General features: G+C 37.2%; 3 protein-coding genes and 1 long non-coding RNA gene across 5 annotated transcripts; 2 read left to right on the top strand and 2 right to left on the bottom strand.

Annotated features, from left to right (window-relative positions):
- Positions 1–1,088: 1,088 nt before the first annotated feature.
- LOC110750704 (zinc finger protein JACKDAW-like) lies at positions 1,089–3,789 on the bottom strand. The gene is made up of 3 exons (XM_021951072.2): positions 3,262–3,789; positions 2,717–3,113; positions 1,089–2,533 (listed from the first exon to the last, which is right to left on the bottom strand). The coding sequence occupies exons 1-3, from the start codon at positions 3,413–3,415 to the stop codon at positions 1,453–1,455; spliced, it is 1,632 nt and encodes a 543-aa protein (XP_021806764.2). The 5' UTR covers positions 3,416–3,789; the 3' UTR covers positions 1,089–1,452.
- Positions 3,790–10,069: 6,280 nt separating this feature from the next.
- LOC110750705 (NAC domain-containing protein 2) lies at positions 10,070–12,010 on the top strand. The gene is made up of 2 exons (XM_021951073.2): positions 10,070–10,668; positions 11,086–12,010. Exons 1-2 carry the CDS (start codon positions 10,204–10,206, stop codon positions 11,692–11,694), a joined length of 1,074 nt encoding a protein of 357 aa, XP_021806765.1. The 5' UTR covers positions 10,070–10,203; the 3' UTR covers positions 11,695–12,010.
- Positions 12,011–12,042: 32 nt separating this feature from the next.
- On the top strand, positions 12,043–12,644 carry LOC148293589 (uncharacterized). Its single transcript, XR_015836336.1, has 2 exons — positions 12,043–12,314; positions 12,427–12,644. It is a non-coding gene; the product is annotated as an uncharacterized LOC148293589 (long non-coding RNA).
- LOC110750706 (syntaxin-71) lies at positions 12,407–14,958 on the bottom strand. Of its 2 annotated transcripts, XM_021951074.2 has the most exons (9): positions 14,617–14,957; positions 14,288–14,413; positions 13,840–14,002; positions 13,634–13,719; positions 13,429–13,497; positions 13,305–13,349; positions 13,148–13,210; positions 12,957–13,033; positions 12,407–12,703 (listed from the first exon to the last, which is right to left on the bottom strand). In XM_021951074.2, the coding sequence occupies exons 1-9, from the start codon at positions 14,770–14,772 to the stop codon at positions 12,688–12,690; spliced, it is 801 nt and encodes a 266-aa protein (XP_021806766.2). In that variant the 5' UTR covers positions 14,773–14,957; the 3' UTR covers positions 12,407–12,687. The 2 variants fall into 2 exon arrangements, with proteins under 2 accessions (XP_021806766.2, XP_088110327.1); XM_088254201.1 differs by lacking the exon at positions 12,407–12,703 and having other exon boundaries at positions 12,953–13,033; positions 14,617–14,958.
- Positions 14,959–15,644: the final 686 nt, after the last annotated feature.

Here is a 15,644-nt window from a genome sequence, read left to right as displayed (position 1 = left end):
CCCTAAAACACAACGTCATTAAGTTCGGAACAATATCAATGTTATATTTCTCACACTATAATCGAAAATGTAGTCAACAATTTGATGCAAGTAGGTTAATATTTTGCAAACTTGCAAGTAAGCTAGTCTCCAATCTCAACAAAAAATAAAAATAAAAAAATAAAAATTCAATAATGCAAAAATGAATGGATTGCTAAGAATTTTGAATCAAATTGTCCACACACACATCAAGTGAATAATTGCCCAGCATTGACAATATATATTTTTCTCACTTGAATTCCACCAAAAATAGTAAAATTGAAGAAAATATCGGCACAATTCAATAGGAGACTTTGAAAGACTACCATCCATGCCTCAAATTGTCTTCAACTGTAAATCACGTGAGAGTAAATGTTTTGAACACGAGGTAATTCTTTATAAGAATTCATTCCGTGATTCTACCCAAGCCATCAAGTGGGCAATTGACAATGAAATCACACAGCTGTCCTGGCCCCAATTTGTTCTTTTCTTTTTCTTCTTTTAATTTGACATCATGAGCAATCCGGCGGCATGCTGCTAAGCTAGATTCTGCCTACACCGTCACAAACGACTTCTCTCTCTTTCTCTTTCTCTCTCTAGTTTTTTTTTTTCTGCATATTTAGCTACGTCTCAATTGTTAGGTGCACTTGCAAATGTGAGTATAGGGTGGTTGGTTAAGACGTTGTGTTTGGCCTCTGATATTCGAGTTTGATTCCCTCTCTTTACGTTAAGGTAATTTAGTATATCGTCTTTGTCAACAACAAAAAAGAAAGAAATTATTACGTGCCCTTTATGATTATCAAATGAATCAAACACAAAACCACCGGTGCATGCACGTTGCCTTAAACAAATTGCAACAAAAGCCATCATCTTTAATAATTATTATTAACTAGTCTCTCTTTTTAACTTTTTTAAGTAAAACCCACCAACGTTGACAAACGGTCAAACCATATATATGATCTCTCACGTAGTTTTCTGTGCACTCTGTTCATTTTTAAAAAGAAGAGATTGCAGAGCCACAAAGCCACAAAGCCACTGAACCAGCAGCAAGCAGCAGCAGAAGAAGAAGAAAAAAAAGGAGAAAATATCTCTCTCATCTCTCAAAAGGCAAACCTAAAAAAGGCAAAAATAACAAACATACACAAAAACATAATGACTTGGAGTTTGCTTTTCGTTTCGTCACTTTCAGACATGCAAAAATATGAACATTAATTGGGTCCCACCCCATAACCCAGAAACTCAATATGATCTCTCTAGCTGTAGCTTTGTGACCACAATTTGCCTGTTGCGTCCAGAGACAGAGGCAGCCCCAACTCTCTCTCTTATTATTGATCCATCCACCCCCTTGCGGTCCCCAGCTGAGTTTCAAACTTTTCCACTCGGTCCCGACTCAGTCTGAGTTTGCTTGAACGTGTCAAAAACATTAAACCTCCCCTAGTGGTTGCCAGTGAATTGGCTCATTGAAGATGCAAACTTGGCAAGCTCTTGTGGTGAGAACATTGGCCTGTTGTTATGAGATAATTGATCTGCTGCTCCTCCTCCTCCTCCCATGCCCAAGAAGTCTCTGGTTAGACTGTTTTGATGATCAAGATTTCCAATTGTGCTCGAACCCCGATGAGTGATGTTGTTCATGAGCTGCTCAAGAGTAGAACTTGTGTTTGAGTTTGCACCGCCACCGCCTGATTGGTTTGCATTTTGAACAATTTGGTGCAGCTCGTTTGATCGATTTTGGTTCATATTGGAGCTGAAGCTCCTGATCAAAGTGTTTGAAGAAGATGGTGATGAGCTCATTACGTTTACACCCAAGCTGCTGCTGCTGCTGCTGCCTTGGTTGTTGTTGTTGCTGCTTCTGGTTGAACCCAATTGTGCTGCTTTTTGAAGAAGTGCTGTGGCAGACATTGGGGCTGCAGGCGGCTTTGATAAGCCGCCGCTGCCCACCAGATTACTGTTTCCCTTATGAATCCCACCTTCTTGAATTGGTGATGATAAGGAGAGATTATTTGCGGCACTTGTGGAAGTAGAACTTGAAGCACTGCCTGAGCCAAAAAGATTGGTGTTTGAGCTTCCAAAAGTAGACATAGCGTTTGGTGAGCCAAAGAGCTGATTGAGATTGTTGGCTGATGGCATTTGAGCCATATCTGGAAAAGCAGTGGAGCTTGATGATGTTACATAAAGCTGATTGGGATTTGCTGCCATATTGTCCATGAGATTCAGCTGATGAGAATTACTATTTGCCTGCTGCTGATTCAGCCAAAGTGACAAGCTTGGCTTCTCATGCTGATGATGATGATGATCCAATCCATTGAAATCTTGCCTGATCAAACCTTGGCCATACTGAGAAATTTGAGACACATCGTCTTGAACTGCATGACTATTATGCATCATGGTGTTGTTTAACATTGTTTCGTTTCCGAAATTGAGATTGGTTGCAGCTCCAGCAACTGAAGAAGTGAGCCTAGCACTCTCTTCAGTTAGGGCATCACAAAAAGCTCTGTGGGTGATGAAGCTATCTTTCCTGTTTAATTTCCAACAAAAAAAAAAAAAACCAAACCCCATTTATTACCCAATCATATATATATGTTGCATTAAATTCAAACCCAAAAACGCATTAAATCCATATACAAATGATGAGCATTCAATTCTCCTACATTAACATAACAAAACCCAAAAATAAAAATTTGGAAAAATATATATTTACCTGGAAAAGAGGGTTCCACAGTCACACTTATACTCCCTCGTCCCACAGGTCTTGGAGTGAGCTTTCCAATCCGATTGGACTGCGTATTTCTTCGAACACTTGTCGCACTTCCACTTCTTCTCACCGTGTTTTCTGCTGAAATGCTTCTTTATTCCGGTGAGGTCGCCTAGAGCTCTCGACGGATCGTGGTGGACGCAGCTCTTCTCAGGGCAAATATACACCTTCTTCTTCACCTCTTTGTTCAATCTTTGCTTCAGCTTCCATGGAAGGTTGTGGCCCCTCCGATGAAGCTGTAAATTCTGGTCTCTCTGGAAGCCCTTGTTGCATATCTCGCAGACGAATCGGTTTGTGGCCATTAGGGTCGTCGGAGACAAAGCAACAACCTCAGCATCTGGATCTGTTCACACAAAGAAATCAAATAAAATACTTAAAACCCATTTAAAAAAAAATCAGTACTAGTAATTTGGAACTTGAAGAAGAAGATTATTAAATATTTATTATAAATAAATAAAAAGGGTAAATGAGCAAGCTTGAATATTGCTTGCCTGGTGTTCCTGGTAGATTTCTCTTCTTCTTGGCCACAGGGTTATTGGGATTGGGTTTCCGGCTGCTAGGGTTTGCATTCAGCTGATGTTCTTGAGTAAACCCATCAATGGCAGAAGGGATAATCGAAAACCCATCACCGGACATCATTTGCATATCCCTCTCTCTCTCTCTGGGATTCAGCTCAAAACTGTTCCCTCTTGTTGTCTAGTCACCACAAAGGACTAGCTTTGGAAAAGCAACAAAAAGAAAACAAAGGTTTTTCTGAAGACACACTCCGATTCTGCCAAAACCCAAGTCAAGTGTGTTGTTGAGAGGTACTGTAAATTACAAAAACCCTCACAAAAATATAAGACAGTAGAGGAGAGAGAGATGGCGATGATGGTCTGGTTTTTGTTGCCTTTGTCTGTTTGATTTCTAAGAGAAAAAACCAAAACCCATGATGGCTCAAAGAGAATATTTCTAATATATGTGTTTTATCTCTTTTCCCTATAGCTCACCTCTCTCTTTCTTCTCTGCAGTCTTCGTCTTACGCGTATAAGTCTCTCCTTTATCTAGCTCATATCCTCAAAGTCGGTCAGCCATATATTTGATGGGCCACCACCCTCTCTCTCCTCTCTCTCTCTCTCCCCTCTTTCACAGTCACACGTACACAAGAGTGGAAGTGTGTAAGAGGCAGAGTCATGAGCTAGCCTAGCTGCAAGGGAAAGCAGAATGTGTAGGGTAGTGTGCGTTTTGTTGTTTTGTGAGCTCAAACTCCAATTATGTTTAGAAATAATATTATAATGAAATATGAATTTTTAAAAGGGTGTGTAAATTGAAAAAGGCATTGTGGAAGCTAACAAAGGCATAGGCAGATCAAAAAGGTTAATCTCTCAGAAAGTCACTTGCCTTTTGAATTTGATCAGCTTTAAAATGATTATTGTCATAATTAAAGCTGGAACAAAATAAGTTAATATTAATATTAAGGGAGACATATTGTGGGTGAGTTTTTGCGTTTCCCGAGATATACACTTTGAGAGGAGAAAGGACAGTCCGTGACACCTCCTCTCCTCTCCTCTGTCGCTCTCTCGCTGGGTTTCCCTGTGGGAGGAAATGAGGGACCCAACAAGGACGACTGTGGATGTGGATCATCTGTGATGCATGCTATACCTGCACCATCCACCATCCATTCCATCATGATCATCATCATGGCGATGATTTATATACGTGTACATCATCATCACATGTTGCTGTCATTGATAGTACTTACTCATCATGATCATCATGCAGTGTTTTCAGATATAGTACCAGGTCACTGCTGGTGCGTGGAGCTAGAAGACATGTGTATTTAAGATGAACGCAAGATCTTTGACTTAATATCTTGTGATTATAACTTGAATTTGAACTGTTTCATTTGTATAATTTGGTTCCTGTTTGGTTTTGAGATGTTTCATAGTTGGGACGTTGCCTTAAATGACATGATTTCTAAATGTAGTGTTATATTTTGCTTATTTTAAAAGGTTAGCTATGATCTAATCTTTTAGTTTTATGATCTAGATACTGCTATGTGTGGTGCTATATGATTCGCACGTGATTACCTAGTGTTTCATTAGGAGTACATTTACGATCTCATGATTCAGAATGATCGATTCGTTAACAATATAATCATTAGATAAGACTTAAAAAATGAATGGTTCAAATTACGATATCAAAAGCACGCAACGGATAAGGCACCAAAAAAGAATTGTAAGTGCTGAACTTCATTAGGCTTCTTATTAACTTTGGATATGGTCAAGCTAAATTTAACTTGATTTTTTGAATTTTATCTTGAATTCGAACAGTCAAGTTATAACCGAGTTCTATTCTCAAGTTCGATTAATGAGTTTAAGTTGTATGCTCAAAACTCCAAATTCGAGTTCATTATTCCTTTTTTTTTTTGAGTTGGGGACTTAATTAGTAGGCAAGTTTGCACTAAGCCGCCCTAATTAGTAGGCAAAGTTGACTTGTGTCTGCAATGAGCTTATAGAGTGGGCGACCATTTCACCACTCTATAAATATACGCATTCCAGCAGCTACAAAGCTGTTATTGGCCTTTTTCTTTTCTTGCCTATCAATCATATACGACATTAGTTTAGGTACAGCTATGGAGTTCACAAATTCCTTTTACTATACAGTTTGAAACTTGACTGTGCCAAAGAGAGAGATAAGTGGCCTGGTCTTGCGTGGCAAATGGGTCATTCTGTTATGTTGACGTCCTTATCTGAGCTGACTTTGTGCAGACCCACGCTTTCGTCTTAATTTTTTTTAATTAAGCAATAATACAATGAAGCTAATGGAGAATAAAATTATAGAAAATCATAAAATATAAAAAAGGAAATAAAATAGACAATGCTTTTGGCTGCATGCATTCGGAGCTTCCTTCCAGACATTTGATGCTATCTCGTCCCCATTCGGTATCCAATGTTTAATTATCTCCAATATCTCTTTCAAATACTGCATGCACACGTATATATATACATATATAAATACCCAAAACCCAATGTGTTGTTCTACAGATCAGAACCCTAATTTCCGGAGAAAGAAATTATAATTTATTTTATAAAATTTAAAAAAAAAAAATTGGATCTAAGGTAGGTAGAAGAAGAGAATGAGGTTATTATATCCATGCAGATGTGTGAGTAAGGACGCGCTTTACATAAATTATGACTCATATTTAACATGTTATGTTGTTAGTCTTCATATTTAACGCATAATACTATTAGAAATTATCTGATAAAATATTGGTTAATGCGTTATAAGGTTAGAATTTCAAACATGCTATGAATCAAGATAACCCCTTAACGCATAATTTTTTGTTTCAATAACAAAAAAAGACTTTATGATCATGATCACACCAAAAAGAACATGTCTAATGTCTTGGAGCAAGGACATTAAATATTGATGCCTCGATGGTCTTCAATCTATGTACTAAGTACATGTAATTAAGTATATGTAACTAAACTTTGCCAAATCAGTTTGCATTAATAATCCAATTTGAAGATTTGTGATATCCATTGAGAATTTCCCATTAATTCTTCAGAACCAACAAAGAGATATAGACAATTAAAATGTTTACTTATGGTCGTCTGTTTTGAACCAAAGATCAAGAAAGACAATGCTTACTCATAGTCATGGCAAAACATCTCATCCAAGACAACCTCCTTCTTTGGGAGTAGCCACCACCACATGGGGTTGTCTCTGATAAAAATGAATATATATATATATATATATTCTATTAATATTCCTATTTGAATCGTGGCGGAGCCAAAATTTCATGTGTGAAAAAGACTTAGTTTTTTAGAATTTGTGTTTAAAAAAAAAATATAATAATAATAGGTATGGTAAATTTAAGAAAATAAGTGAGGTTCTTGAAATATTAAAGATATCATAAAATAAACCAGGGTGGTTGGTGTGAGTAGTTCGGCACTCTCATTCCTTAAGAGAGGTCAGGGGTTCGATCCCTGCTCTCGTATGGAGTCACCACTTTGGCCAGCACTTTACCCCTTACGGGCTGACCCGGTGTGAGCGGGGATTAGTCTGGGTTGTGGTTAAGGCTTAAAGGTGCCACCCATAATTGGAGCCTATCCATGACCACCTCATAGTTCAGACCAAAAAAAAAAGATATCATAAAAGATATTAATATACATTTTTAAAAAAAAAAAATAAGGAGCGGGGGCCTGGGACCACTGGTCCCTTAGATTTTGAATTATTTTCCAGGCTACTAGGATCAATTTGGAAATCTTTTGTAAGTGATAATACGCTTCATTCAGGTGTGTAAACACAACATATAAAACCTATAATCTTAATTAAAATTATATATATAAAAAAGTTTAAAAAATTGTATTATTAATTAATTGTTACAATCTAGAGCTTAGTTTATACTAATAAACAAATAATTAATAATAATAGTTATAAATTCAGGTTGTAGAGAGAAAATTAATGATTTTTAAGATCAAGATTCAGGGTAATGAAATTTTATTCCCCACTTGAACTCAAAAAGAGAAGAAAAAAAAAATAATTCCCCACCTGACCCACTTGTGTCCCTCCAAATTTGAATTAAACATGGAAGAGGGCCAGAGGGCCAGAGATTATTATCTATTCGTATAAAATCAGATATTTGGTTTGTCGGAATTGTTGTCCAGACTCTAGAGATTTGTGGTGTTGAATTGTTTTTGTTTTTGTTAATTCTTCTTGATGCCAATTTTAAATGAAGCTTTGGAGTTGGCTGCAAGCTGTCGGTGTATAGAGAATCCGAATAATGCGAGGTGCGAGGGGAATTTTTCTGCATACTCTATTCTCACTCATCTGTTTCACAAACATTTCAATACCATCAAAAACTATTGATTCCTCTGAAAAAATAATTATTCATTAGTTCGGAGATGCGGGTTAGGCATACCAGTTGGTCATGACAGTATGTCTGGTCCTTTATTCTCGAGTTCGAGTCTCCCTCTTCGGAGAAAAAAAACTACGGGGCTGCCTCTCCTATATATTGAACAAACACATATGTGGAGAAGAGCCATACATATTTATATATGGGGTGATTAAGTTGTATTGTTTAATTTCGTGATCTGTTCACATTGGAAACTACTACTCCTACTTATAGAGCACTGCAAGTTGTAAAAGAAAAGGAAAAATAATGGTACGGGGGAATCCACAAGATCTTAGCTAATTAACCAGTGTTATTGGGAAAACAATTAACCAAAAAAAAAAAAATCTATGTAACAAACACTATCATACCACGTCATCATGCTAATTTGCTCGGCTTAAATAACCACGTCATCATACAATTCATAAACATTATAAGATTTTCTACTTTCTCCCTTTTTCTTTTTTGACATTGTTAAAGAGTTTTTCGTCGCTGCATGAATTGGTGTCAATAATGGACCTAGTAGAAATTTTAGTCATCTTTGAGTACTTGAAACCTTGTACGGGATGTGGGATCCACCATCTATAGATAAAGAAGCAATACAAATCATTATCAAGCTCCCCTTGGTCACTTCGTTTCAAATGCATATACCTTTACCTTATGCTTTCATCTATGATTAAGAATTAATAGGTAATTAATTCATTAATTAACTTCATAAACTTCTAGCACACATGGATTGAATGGACTGAGGATTGAACAAGGTTGGTCAAAGTGTGCCACGTTTGGTATCTTTGTCCCTGCCATACATAAACGTAACTCCTCTGAAAGTGATGTTGGTCATCTTCTTTTTTCTTTTTTTTCTCCATCTGTTTTTGGAAATATTTGGCCGCCATGAAAGTGTTGAAGCTTGCCAACAAATGAAGCGCCTCAAAGTTAACGTTCTGAGCCATGAAAAAAACAAACCAAAAACCTCGGTCGATCCGATCCATGTGGAAAGAATGTTAATTTCTTGTCTTCAATTGCAACCACTTTAAATTTGTTATGTATTCATAAATTCTAATCAAAGTTTGAGACTTGGGTTTGTGTCTGTAGTTTTCGAAAGTTCCATTTTCCACATTTATCAAAACATATATATATATACAAGTCATTGTACATAGTACAGTACGGCCATGGGTGGTAATGTGATTGGGTATTTATATATATATATATATATATATTATTATTATTATTATTATGGAATTCCATGAAAATTCAAAGATGAAATAATTGCGCATGCATTTTCTGAAACTTCAAAGGGAAAAACAGGGGATGTGTTGTTGAAAGAGACTCCAAAATGGGGACGAAGAAAAATGGTGACAGTGAGTTTCCAAGAAGGAAAAGACATGCAATCGAATCTTGGGGATCAAGTTGGCCTTTTTCTGTCTCTCCTCCTTTCTATAATGTTCTATTTCTTGGAGTTTTGTTATGATCAAGATAAGTGGCATGGAATGCAAGGGCTAAAGCCAAAGACAAAACAACATCCCATCAAAACATTTTCCATGGAACTTTAATCTCTTGTGTTAATGAGTGAATTCCTTTGACTCTACACTAATTAAGTCACCCCGATGGAGCGCCATGAATCCAGACTATTTATCATATTGATTCTTGTCTGAATGTGTGATTCAAATTCACAGTCCAACAATATAAGTATTTATCTGAGAATATAAACATGTTAAAAGAGAACATGACCCTTAAGAGAAGAGGCTAGAAGTGCAAGCCATGTATAAACCTGTCAATGCTAGGAATGCAAGTTAAGAGGGAAAGGACACCTGGAATGCAGTCGAGTGCAAGCATGAAGAACAGCGTGGCAAGTGCTAAATGATTTGGGGGACAAGACAATCTCTCTCAGTTATATTGGCCACCCCTCCTTCCCCAAAAAGGAAATATTGTTGATAATGTTTTGCGGAATGATTGAACCATACATGCTAATTGTGCTCCACATTGCCAATATCACCACCTCAATCATATGCTCTTTGGTGTGCCAAAATAATTCAAACAAATTGAAACACATGAAACATATAATGGTAATTGAAGCAATCAAAACTAAAACTTATCTAATCAAAGATAGGAGATGAACCTTTTTATTTTTTTATTATTATTTTTGTGTGTGGTTATATTGGGAGGAAAGAAACCTAGGAGTTTCGATCCTGGGTGACAAAGCAGGGGGGAAAGGGGGAGGGCCACAACCACTGTGGTAACCCCGCTCCACAAGATGAAGCTTAATTTGAAGTCTCTGGCTCCTATGCATCTCTGATCAGAAAAAGGATATGTGATATCCAACGGTTGTGATCAGTCAGGACAATCAGGTTGCTTTCCCTGACCAAATGTATCATATACATAAACTTTATATAATATATGTTAACAAAATTGTCCTTATCTGCATGAGAGAAACTCCCTATAAAACAACTGCACAGTGCAATCAAACTTACAAACCATTTGGTCGATAATTTCAGGGCCTGATTGACTCCCTAGTTTCCTCCATCACCAAGGAACAAGCAATCCTCCCTCCATCCCGAAAATGGAGAGGGAACAACAAACTTCTGATAACATTCAGCTTCCTGCTGGGTTCAGATTTCACCCATCTGATGAAGAACTCATCGTCCACTATTTGAAAAACAAAGTCACTTCAAGGCCACTACCTGCAACCATCATCGCTGAATTGGATCTCTACAAGTATAATCCGTGGGAACTGCCAGTCAAAGCCTCCTTTGGAGAAGAAGAGTGGTATTTTTTCACCCCGAGAGATCGGAAGTACCCGAATGGGAGCAGGCCTAACAGAGCAGCTGGTTTGGGTTACTGGAAGGCTACAGGAACTGATAAACATATTTTCAGTTCTTGTGGAACAAAAAGCATTGGGGTGAAGAAAGCACTTGTGTTCTACACAGGACACCCTCCAAAGGGTGTTAAGACAGAGTGGATCATGAATGAGTATAGATTGCTTGACACAACCATGTGGTCTTCAAAGCAAAAAGGGTCTATGAGGGTAAGTTGCTTAATCAATTACTTCATATCCTCACAGAATACGGTATACGTACGGTAGGTACAGGTAAGTTTCTTTTGCCGATTTGACACGTGACGTTAGACTGTGAATCAGGACCATTGGTTATGTTGAAATTATAAGTGGTGATTCAGTCATGCTGAATCAGAATATGCTGTGCTGATTCATAGTCTAGCAACATAATAAGCTAGTAATTGATATTCCTCATTCTCTCTCCACCTTTGTAATTAAGCTTAATTATATGGATGACAGATATAGGGTTTCTAGTTCTGAATCCTCTACTGTTGTTTTCTATGTTGATATTGTATTAGGTTTCATTTAATTATTTTTTTTTCCAGTATAAGCAGAGAATTGTACTTTCTTTCGATATTGTTAATAATTCTCTCATTTTCTTCATGACAGTTGGATGATTGGGTGCTATGTCGGGTTCGACAAAAATGCAACAGCAGCAGGAGCATTTGGGAAGATCAAAACAGTCCTCCTAGCTATAAACTAGGTGCCTACACCAAGCAAGTGGATGAGACATGTTCAAAGGACACAAACCCTAGCATCGAAATGGTCAGAAACTATCTGTACAAAGATTGTCCAATGTTGCCCTACATTTTTGCCTCCTCTGAACTTCCATACACTAAAACCACTTCAAGCATAAGCTTTCAGGGCAGTGGAGACACAAAATCTTGCACTACTTCAATTCACGAGAACGATTCATCGAATAAGAACAACGGGCAGCTTTTAGCTTCTTCCCTTGAAAGTTTGATCAATCCTTTCAAGAGAAAGCCTGCAGCAGAAGGAAATGGACACCACCTGAGTCTTGTTACACCAAGCAAGAGGATATGTAGCAGAGAATATCAGGAGGAAGTTAGCACATCAATCGGCCGGGATGTTTGCGCAATGAATTTCTGGGGAGTAGACCAGTCTGGATCAGCTGAAAATAATTTCAATGCAGATCAATGGAGCTCCATGATCCAATATCAAGAACTCAGTCAATTAATTGGCTTTCAATGCAAGTGAGTAGCTGGCTAGAGCAGTGAAGAAAAGTGTGGATTAATTCCATTATTATGTAGATAAGGGGATTCAAGTTCACGAACAGAGGTCTCCATGATTGTATTTTTATGTAAATTAGTGTGCAGTTCCGAATTTTCTTCTTTTGGTATACATTGAGTGTAATTTTTATAATATGTAGAATAAGCATGTAAATTAGTTTGGTGTTTGCTGGATGTAATTAGCTGCAGCATTTCAAGATTGTATGTATATTCGCATACATTCGTTGTAATAAATCACTTGTAGATATTGGGATGAGAATATAGAAAATTGCTTTACATTTCAACTTCTCCGTCACGTAAAGTGTTAATGTGGGTTATGGGTTTTGTGGTTGTTAGTTTGATATACATTGTTGACTTATTCTACATAAGAGTTTAGGTTTTTTTATATTCAGTGATTTTCTAAAACATGCATTGGCAAAAGTGGCGTGGGAAAGCCTACAGAAACTAAATCAAAACACAGTAATTTAGATACATCTGACAGAGGAAAATTGAATCAGGCCCAAAAAGAATGCATTAGTTCCATAAGAAGTTTCATATAAAATCGAAAGGAAGCTGCCAATCCAATCTATTAACTATGGGTCAACAAAGGTTTAATAAATTGAAGTAGGGATTCAGATACAGCCTCACAGAGTACCAACAAAAGCAAATTAGAGGACACAACCAACTACCAATTCAATCTATTAACTATGGGTCAACAAAGGTTTAATAAATTGAAGTATGGATTCAGATACAGCCTCACAGAGTACCAACAAAAGCAAATTAGAGGACACAACCAACTACGACGTAAAACTGACTCATGTACTTGAAAAATACATTCATGGTAGTATGAACAGACACTCTTCAACATGAAATAAACAATCAAATAACACATATCAAGCACCAAACTGAGTCCTCAAAATGCAAAACAATACCGGACAAGCCAACAAATCTTGGAACTGGTCAAACCGCTCTTTATGCCACCTCACTTCTTCAGTACACTGCAAATAAAGATACCGCGATCAGAATACAAAAATGACACATCTTCAATAAAAAACGCAGACATTCAAATTATCAAAGTTCAATTCTAGGGCATTGAAAAAATAATTCAGTGTATTTAAATCTGCATTTTAGGGTTGAAGTAGCTATAAAGTCTTATCACATAGAACCATAATCTGAGCAATGCAATGACATCTAGTTATAGACGTTTGTCTATCTCATCATATATGTTCATTGTATAGGATATGAGCTTACTTGTACAAATACGCAGCAATGCCCAAAATTATACACAGCAATATAATATCAATACAGAAATTTCGGCTGGACCTCAGCTGTAACAAAAACAAAACATGCATTAGATCCAGCAACAAAGAGTTTTTATTTTTTATTTTTAAAAGGATTCTAATGTGCATTTGTAAACTTAAAAAAGCTGCAAATACACTCACCTGGTTAACTGTGTCTTTCAGTCTGACATTGGTATTCTTAAGGTCAGCAGATGCCTTGTCCACCTATTAAGAAGGGAAGCAGCATTTAGTAATGTAATTTTGAGAATTCAAACTGAACATCTTGGAAGCAATACTAGGAGAGGACAATGTTTCTCACCTTAGAGTCAATCTCATCCATCAAAGGAACTTGCCTATCGAATTCCTACACATGGCATATGATAAATTAAGTTAACATATGTTTATAGCAAATGAGGAAGTAGCATCACACAGAAACAACTAACCTCATTCATATCCTGAGCCATATTTTTCAATGTATCCAAACCGTCTGATATCATATCCAAACCTTGATCCTGTGAGCATGTCAAAATAAATAAAAATGCAAACCAATATCCGTAACTCCTGCATCTAACTAGCAAGTATGCAATTTGCATCCTTTTAAAAGAAATCTCCATTGTAAACAAACACAACACAATATCTATAACTTGCCTGCTTAATTTTCCGCATTTCAAACTCTTGCCTGAATTGACTCGACTCCTCAGATTGTTGGAAGAATTCATTATCCAACCGCCCCTCTACCAAAATACATGAAACGCACAAGTAAACTAAACTGAAAATAATCAAATGGAACTGAGCTGTCCATACATTATAATCACCAAAAAGCACCAAACAGCCTTCATAATGCAAAAAATTACCCGAATCAAATTTGATTTCAGTACGAGAAGCTGAAGCTGCCCAGCCACCTCCAGTTTGTTTGGGTGCAGCAGGAGTCCCATCTGGTATATCCTGGATCCTATCTGGCAACGCAAGGACCAAGTCATTACGAGCAGCAAACTCTTGGGTTGAAAGCCCTTTCACCTGTAAACCAATTAGCATCAATTATGAATCACGCTGCCTAAACCCCAAAGCAATCATGCCGCCTTGTGTTGTGTACTAAACAAGCAAAATTGGCAACTTACACGCACAGGCATCTCATATACTCTTAAACAATACTAAAATCCCATACACAAGTGCAACCATCTTTCAATTTTTCAATTTTGACCAGAATGTGCTAGGCTACTATCAATTTCTCAAACAATTTGACGAAATGCACAATTACACATGCGAACATTACCAAAAATCATTAAAACAGTAAATGCTGACCTTCTTTACAGCCAACCTCTGCAACTTGGGAACCTCCTCAAGCAATCGAGCCTTGGTCCTCCGAATCTCAGCATTCAGCGCAACAGCAGATGCCCTATTTTTCTCTTTCGAAGCAATTTCCGCTTTCTGCAAATAAAAAGAACTCCGGTTTCAGTTCAGCACACCATAGAGGTGAAAAACCCTAACTTCACTCCAAAATTCTAGTGATTTTCGTCCGACTACGTCGGGATCAGCTATTAGCCTCTTGAATTTTCCCCAGTTTTCCCAGGGACCAAACAGGGATCGCATGGAGTGAAAATTGACAAAGAGAGAGAGAGAGAGAGAGGGACCTGAAGAAGGGCTTCAATGTCGGCGTCTACGGAGGCGTAGAGGCGAGCAAAGGCATCGTCGCCGGAGACGTTGAGATCCTTCTGCTTTTCGACGTCGTACCTGTCGTACTTCTGGCAGATCGCCTCTACTCTTGTCAAGATTTCGATGACGCTCATCTTCTTCTCTGCTTCGTCTCCCTCCTCCTACCTTCCTTTTTCGATTGCAGAGTTGAAAATAAGTCCAAAATCCAGGACCAGAAGATTAAGTTCGATATTTATTTTTTTTGAATGTTTCTGTGTGGAGGTGGAGAACCAGTAAAGAAAGCGGTTTCAAAGAAGCAACAGCCAACAGCCAACAGCCTGTGTGAACTTCAAAAATAAATAAATAAATAAAACCAAAATCAATAATTTTTTTTCCGATAAAACATATAATATTTTTCAGGAAACGATATATTTTTAGTAAGGAAAAAAAAAAGAAAAAAGAAAAGGAAATATAGTTTTTTTTTTTTTTTAATAGGACCTTTTCAATTGAGAGAGGAGCGATAGTATACTGAACTCACACACACTACATAGATGATAGGACTTGAACTCAAGACCTTATATAGGCGGTAGTTTATTTTTAATAGAATCAAATAATCCTTCTTAAGAAATCATAATTTTAAATGTTTAATTACTAAATCATGTAATTAACCAAAAACAATGCACGCCAAAGTTGTTTCATTCATGCATAAGGTTTTGGAGAGTTTACTAAAGAATGAAATTTGACTTAAATCATTGTATTGTATCACATTTCAATGTGAAAATAGGTGAGGAGGAGAAAGCAAAAGCAAAGTCTTGTAAGACTATCTTTCTTGCCAATACTTTTTGTCAAAGTTAGGTAATTCGGGGCCAACTTTCTTGCTGATGCTTTTCATATTATAAAATTTTACCAAAAATTTAATTTTACTTGGTGGAACCAAAGAGAGTAATTTTTTTTTTTTTTTTTTGTCTGAATCATGAGGTGGTCCTGGATGGGCCCCAACTATGGGTGGCACCTTTAAGCCTTAACC

Source organism: Prunus avium, chromosome 6, assembly GCF_965620075.1.
Source record: "Prunus avium chromosome 6, drPruAviu1.hap1.1, whole genome shotgun sequence".
NCBI lineage: Eukaryota > Viridiplantae > Streptophyta > Magnoliopsida > Rosales > Rosaceae > Prunus > Prunus avium.
This window is presented reverse-complemented; position numbering and strand designations above follow the sequence as displayed.

Excerpts from the sequence above, each read along its gene's own strand:
- LOC110750704 (XM_021951072.2), bottom strand. The coding sequence starts at position 3,415 with ATGCAAATGATGTCCGGTGATGGGTTTTCGATTATCCCTTCTGCCATT. Across the intron at positions 3,114-3,261 it reads AAATCTACCAGGAACACCAG|ATCCAGATGCTGAGGTTGTT; the intron begins GCAAGCAATATT and ends TTGTGTGAACAG. Across the intron at positions 2,534-2,716 it reads TGTGGAACCCTCTTTTCCAG|GAAAGATAGCTTCATCACCC; the intron begins GTAAATATATAT and ends GAAATTAAACAG.
- LOC110750705 (XM_021951073.2), top strand. The coding sequence starts at position 10,204 with ATGGAGAGGGAACAACAAACTTCTGATAACATTCAGCTTCCTGCTGGG. Across the intron at positions 10,669-11,085 it reads AGCAAAAAGGGTCTATGAGG|TTGGATGATTGGGTGCTATG; the intron begins GTAAGTTGCTTA and ends TCTTCATGACAG.
- LOC110750706 (XM_021951074.2), bottom strand. The coding sequence starts at position 14,772 with ATGAGCGTCATCGAAATCTTGACAAGAGTAGAGGCGATCTGCCAGAAG. Across the intron at positions 14,414-14,616 it reads ACATTGAAGCCCTTCTTCAG|AAAGCGGAAATTGCTTCGAA; the intron begins GTCCCTCTCTCT and ends TTTTATTTGCAG. Across the intron at positions 13,034-13,147 it reads TGAAAGACACAGTTAACCAG|CTGAGGTCCAGCCGAAATTT; the intron begins GTGAGTGTATTT and ends TTTTTGTTACAG.